The sequence below is a fragment of the Aquarana catesbeiana genome, linkage group LG02 (genome assembly GCF_042186555.1).
Source record: "Aquarana catesbeiana isolate 2022-GZ linkage group LG02, ASM4218655v1, whole genome shotgun sequence".
Taxonomy (NCBI): Eukaryota; Metazoa; Chordata; class Amphibia; order Anura; family Ranidae; genus Aquarana; species Aquarana catesbeiana.
In genome coordinates this window covers 523,889,174-523,895,726 of record NC_133325.1, presented here as the reverse complement: position 1 = coordinate 523,895,726, position 6,553 = coordinate 523,889,174, and the positions used below count along the sequence as shown (strand labels likewise).

General features: G+C 44.4%; 1 protein-coding gene across 2 annotated transcripts in view; it reads left to right on the top strand.

The window, feature by feature from the left end:
- The first annotated feature begins 4,755 nt into the window (after positions 1–4,755).
- The window catches only part of MDM4 (MDM4 regulator of p53), a 192,917-nt gene continuing 191,119 nt past the window's right edge, over positions 4,756–6,553 (top strand). For both annotated transcript variants that reach the window (XM_073615829.1, XM_073615828.1), the window contains exon 1: positions 4,756–5,015. In XM_073615829.1, coding sequence (XP_073471930.1) covers positions 4,995–5,015 — 21 coding nt within the window. In that variant the 5' untranslated portion in view covers positions 4,756–4,994. The remainder of the gene's footprint in view (positions 5,016–6,553) is intronic.

The following is a 6,553-nucleotide window of genomic DNA, read 5'->3' as shown; positions in this document are numbered from 1 at the left end:
ATCCGGCCATTCTTCCCCACGTCCACATACAGGAAGTCGTAATTAGCCGACACCACCGCCAACATCACTATACTATTGAACCCCTTGTAATTATAATAGTACGACCCCGAGTTGGGTGGTGGGACGATGTGGACGTGTTTCCCATCAATTGCCCCACCGCAGTTAGGAAAGTCCCACCGCTGGGCAAAGTGGGAGGCCACAGTCTGCCATTCCTGTGGCGTGGAAGGAAACTGTTGAGGAAAAAACAATAAACATTACTATTTTTTCACAGAAACATGGCAAGCAGATTAGGCACAAACATTATGTGGCAACCTCCAGATAGCATTTAGTAAGGGGAATTTAACAAGCCAAAGTATAAGGTACACCTATCATATTCCCCCTCCCCCCCTCTCATGGGCCATTTCTAACATTATAGGGGGGGGGGGAATCTTGGACAGGTAACCCTCTTCACTTCATTGAGAGCTGAATGCCTAAATAATGGGTATTACTTGGAACAGCCCCTCCTTAGTTACGCTATTGGCAGACCACTGGACAGGTAAGAAGTGTCATAATACAAAGATATAAATACACATTGTACACATTTGAGGACATTTGGACATTCTGCTATTACCTATCAAGATAATAATAGAATACAAAAACTTGAAACAGTACCATTGGAAAGTATACAGGCAGGCCCTTGCACTACATGCTTTGGGCAATTCATCCATAAATCTGACCAGTAAAGAGGTGGGTGTAGTGTGTATGGGTTTGGCAAAGTCAGCAGATAGATGATTGAGGATACATAGAGAATTGGGATCAGCTGACTTAGCAGTTGGGGGAGGGAGGGTTACAAAAAATTATTTGGGGACACCAACAAAAAAAAGCCTCTGGCACTCTGCCAGAATTTAAATCAAAAATAACATTTCCAAACATTTTAGGGGGTGTTTGGGGTAAAGCACTATTATAGAGCTGATAAAATACATTGTTAAGTGACTACATGAGGTGAATATAGGGCCAGGAGACACCATGCTGGGGAGGTTATTGAAGGGCAAATATGTATGAAGGACCTACAATAATAATTACATAAAAATCCAGCATGCATGAGAACAAAGGGGACATTCACAGCATATTACAATCATGGTAATTAGGGAATGAGGAAAGAAATACAATATATTAGCAAACATTAAATAATATAAAATGTGATATAAAAGGATAAAAATCTTACCTTCATATACTCCTTCTGCAGGACCTGTATGATGGCAGAACAGTTCTCTGGGATGATGATACCCAGAGCCTGGGGGGAGATGCCTGTCGAGAACTTCAAGTCCTGCAGACTTCTCCCTGTCGCCAAGTACCGCAGGGTAGCGACCAACCTCTGCTCCGGAGTGATGGCTTGCCTCATGCAGGTATCCTGCCTGCTGATATAGGGGGTCAGCGAAGCCAACAAACGGTGAAATACGGGGTCCGTCATCCTGAGAAAGTTCCTGAAATCGTCAGGATTATTCTCACGGATCTCACGGAGCAAAGGCATATGAGAGAACTGGTCACGCTGAAGCAACCAATTCTTGGTCCATGAACTCCTCCCCACCCTGTTCATGGACTGGACTTGTGTCAAGGTCAGGACCCCAACACCAAGCCCCCGCACAGCACGAACTCTACGAGGAGTACGCATACGAAACATGGCTAGAAAACGGTCGGCTGCTCAGAACGAAGTAACAGAACGCACTGAAGAACAGCAAGGCCTGTGAAGAGCGACCTGAAAACCAGTAACGAACTAACAAGAATACAATGACTACTTAAAGTCACGCGGAACTTGCTTGCACGCACTGAAGAGCAGATACAAACCCACAAGCACAAACTGAACGGCACAAAACGATCTGAAAGCCACGAGTCTAAAAAAGCACGAACCGTCGCTCACCAAACTTTTACTAACACGAGATTAGCAAAAGGAGCCCAAAGGGTGCCGCACTTGGTTCTGAACCGGCCTTTTCTAGTCTCATCGTACGTGGTGTACGTGACCGCGTGGTTGGCGATCGGAAATTCCGACAACTTTGTGCGACCGTGTGTAGACAAAAAAAGTTTGAGCCAACATCCGTTGGAAAAAATCCTAGGATTTTGTTGTCGGAATGTCCGAACAAAGTCCGACCGTGTGTACGCCCTATAACACAGAGTAACAAGCTTCTTTCCGTTGTCTTCTTTCTTCTGCCTGCGTAATGATGCATCCTCTGTCTTATATAGGAACCTGCTCATGCCAGAGGACTGTTTATTGGCTAACTGACATTAATTTAAACAAATCTCAGGTAAGTATAGAATTTTTTAATTTATTTTAATAATTATTAATAAAACTTTATACAAAACAATTTTGTCTCTCATGATCCCATATGTGGTGGGGGTGGGGACATGTTATGCCCCACCCCTCTCTTTTATTCTTCTTCCAACATAAACATGAACTTCCATCATCACCAAAAATGTACATTGGTAAGTGTTAACCACTTGACGACCTGCTCACGCAGATATAGTGCGGCAGGTCGGCTCTCCTGCGCGAACTGACCTACCTGTACATTAGTCTGTAAAAGCAGGATAGCGGTCCATGCGCACACCCGCCCACGTGTCCCGCGTACTCAGTGTCCGCCGGCGGACCGCGATTGCGATGAGGAGAGGCAGAACGGGGAACTGCCTATGTAAACAAGGCATTTCCCCATTCTACCTAGTGACATGACAGAGATCTACTGTTCCCAGTGATGGGGAACGGTGATCTCTGTTATGTTTCAGTAAGCCTATCCCCCTACAGTTAAAAGATGCTGAGGGAACACACTTAACCCGTTGATTGACCCCTAGTGTTAACCCCTTCCCTCCCAGTGTCATTTTTACATTGATTAGTGCATATTTTTATAGCACTGATCAATGTAATAATGTCACTGGTCCCCAAAGAGTGTCATTTGGGGGTCAGATTTGTCTGCCGCAATGTCGCAGTCCCGCTAAAAATCGCAGATCGCCGCCATTACCAGTAAAAACAATAAAAATAAATAAAAGTCCCTAAATCTATCCCGTAGTTTTTAGATGCAATAACTTTTGCGCAAACTAATCAATATATGCCTATTGTGATTTTTTTTTTTACCAAAAATATGTAGAAGGATACATATTGGCCTAAACTGATGAATAAATTTGTTTTTTTATTTTATTTTTTGGATATGTATTATAGCATAAAGTAAAAAAAAATGTTTTTTTTTGTTTTGTTTTTTTCAAAATTGTCACTCTTATTTTGTTTATAGCGCAAAAAATCAAATGATCAAATACCACCAAAAGAAAACTCTATTTGTGGGAAAAAAAAAAGGATGTCGATTTTGTTTGGGTACAACGTTGCACGACCGTGCAATTGTCAGTTAGGGCGAAACAGTGTTGTATCGCAGAAAATGCTCTGGTCATTAAAACCCCTTCCCGCCGACCGTACGCAGATATGCGTACTCGGCTTTCCGGGGTTATACCGGGATGATGCCTGCAGCTGCAGGCATCATCCCGGTACCGTTGTTTACAGCGGGCGATCGGCTACCCGTGTATAACAACCGATGCGGCTAAAAGCCGCTCGGCTGTTATACCGGAGGAGCGGGAGGGGACATCCCCCCCCTCCCGCAGCCTCCCGCCGCTGTTACCGGGCCTCCCGTGCGATCGGGAGGCCCGGTGTCTGTTCGGCTGCCTTCAGCGGCTGTGGGCGGGCTGGAACGAAGCTGCGAGCGGCTTCGTTCCAGCCTTCTTGTTGTAAACGCGGAAGCGACATCATGACGTCACTTCCCGTTTACTCGGCTCCCAATGGCGCCGAATTTAAAAAAGTACACAGTATTCAGAATCGCCGTTTTCGGTGATCTGAATACTTTGAAGTGTAAAGGAGGGATAGGGGGTCTTTTAGACCCCCCATCCCTCCATAAAGAGTACCTGTCACCACCTATTACTGTCACAAGGGATGTTTACATTGCTTGTGACAGCAATAAAAGTAAAAAAAAAAAAAAAAATTTTTAAACACAATTTATAAAGTAAAAAAATAAATAAAATAAATAAAAAAAAAAAAAAAAATTTTAAAAGTGCCCCTGTCCCCGCGAGCTCGCGCAGCGAAGAAAACGCATACGGAAGTCGCGCCCGCATATGTAAACGGTGTTCAAACCACACATGTGAGGTATCGCCGCGATCGTCAGAGCGAGAGCAATAATTCTAGCCCTAGACCTCCTCTGTAGCTCAAACCTGGTAACCGTAAAAAAATTTTAAAACGTCGCCTATGGAAATTCATAGGTACCGTAGTTCGTCGCCATTCCACGAGTGCGTGCAATTATAAAGGGTGACATGTTTGGTATCTATTTACTCGGCGTAACATCATCTTTCACATTATACAAAAAAATTGGGGTAACTTTACTGTTTGGATTTTTTAAAATTCATGAAAGTGTCACTTTTCCAAAAATTTGCGTTTAAAACACCGCTGCACAAATACCGTGTGATAAAAAATATTGCAACAATCGCCATTTTATTCTCTAGATTCTCTGCTAAAAAATATATATATATAATGTTTGGGGGTTCTAAGTAATTTTCTAGCAAAAAATACGGATTTTAACTTGTAAACACCAAATTTCAAAAATAGGCTTAGTCATGAAAGGGTTAAGGGACAAAACCTTCCAGGGCTGAAGTGGTTATAAAAAAGTGTGGAGTTGTGGAGGTCACATGTTTCTTGTGACAGCGGAGCTCCAGCTGCAGAGATTTACAATAAAGTTCAGTTAAAAAAAAAAAAAAAAAAAAAAAAAAGTGGAGGCCACATGATTCCTGTCATCGATGGAGCTCCATTCTGCAGCCAGACTCCCTTGCTTATCCCCGCCCAGTGTGTAACGGCCTGGTTTGAACGTTTCCCCTTTACGGACGGAAGTACACTTTGCCGTCGTGTTACGGAGACAGGTCGGGGGTAATGTTCCGGCACCTCTAGTTGCAGAAATTGAGGCAAGAGGCGAGTGTCAGTGGAACAATGCGTTGGTTAGGGGATGTTGTTGGACACGTTTAGGGTAAGACCAAACATCTTAAGTATGTTATTTAAACTTTGACCTGGGATGTGAATCTGACCTGTAAAAGCTGGGCGGATTGCGAGAAAAGGTGGATAGAGGCTGCTGAGTCAAAAAGATTTGGCGAAAGTCGTAAAGTGAACCTTTCGGTATTGTTTACCAGCACGTGGTTTTCTTTACCATGTGAGCTCAGGTGTGTGCTCTGACAGGGTGATCTAGTCACCACAACCAGCGTAAAGCTAAATTTACACTCGTGTCCAAGGCAGGTGTGTTTTTGAAGCCTCATGAACTGTCAATTCCTTGCATTGCAGCAGATGGTGTTCACATGATCGTGTTTGCTTTGCGTCAAAATTAATCTGGCGTGTAATCTTCAGCTGGCTTTCCCGCTACCCAAATGCACCCATTCATGTCAATGTAAATACACGGCAGACATGCCACAAATGCCCTTGTGGTGTTTACAGTTTGTTTGAGATGCGCATAGAAACCATTACTAGCCGAGATGATAAAACAAGAATCCATACAATAGAAAACTAACACATAGGAATCATCTGGAAAGTTCCCCACTTCCGCCGGAGCTCGCCGTGGCGAGGTAATCAGAGGTCCCACTTCCCCTTCCTCCTTCCCCTGCTGCCGAGCCAGCAAGAGAGTGCTTCGCGCATGCGCAGTAGGGACCCAGCCATGAAACCACAATGCTCCATTGCCAGGTTCCCTTATCGGCAGTGGCGGCGGCAGCACCCAACAGCTGATGGAAACATCAGCTGTGGTGCCGACGTCGCTGGGCTCCAGGATAGGTAAGTGTCCTAATATTAATGGTCAACAGCTACAATATGTATAGTTGCTGGCTTTTCATTTTTGGAGGAGGGGGGGTGGAACTCCGCTTTAATGCTATATGCACTTTCGTGGACATCCATGGTATCTAAAATTTCAAAACTTGTCTAAGGGCAGATTCACACTACTCACGGAGAAAAATGTTCATTTTTCTCTTTGGGTAGTGATCACAGCTGCTAGTAAAAGGGACAGGAGGTGGTCCGGTGTCTTGTGTTTTTACAAGTAAGGCACGGTTTCCTCCTTTTTTTTTTTTCTCCCTAAATTTTAATTCAATGTCACGTTCCATTCATCTCTATGCATGGCAGCTCAGTTGCTGTGCAAAAAGAGCAGTGTCATACAGAGACTTTTTGAGCGATGCTAAAAAATACAGACAGCTTTTCTTATGTGGCTGTCTTGTCGATTAGTGCCTCCCGTCGAATAATGCATCCACTACGTCACACCAGCTGATTCCCCTATCAGCTAGCATGATGTAAGACTGCACATGCGCAGTTCGTCGGATGCATTTTCTGACGGGAGTCACAGAAAACATTGGAGAGGCACAGTGTAGGGTTCCGGTTGGGGTACCAGACCCTGGGTGTGGGGGTACCCATAGAGTGTCTCTACATCACCCCCAAGCTTTGTAATTTTGTAACCCATGGTCAGGGAGCACCGGTACCGTGAAGACGTTCAACATTGTGGCCCCGGTAAATCCCCGGTAAAAGGTCCCCAAACCA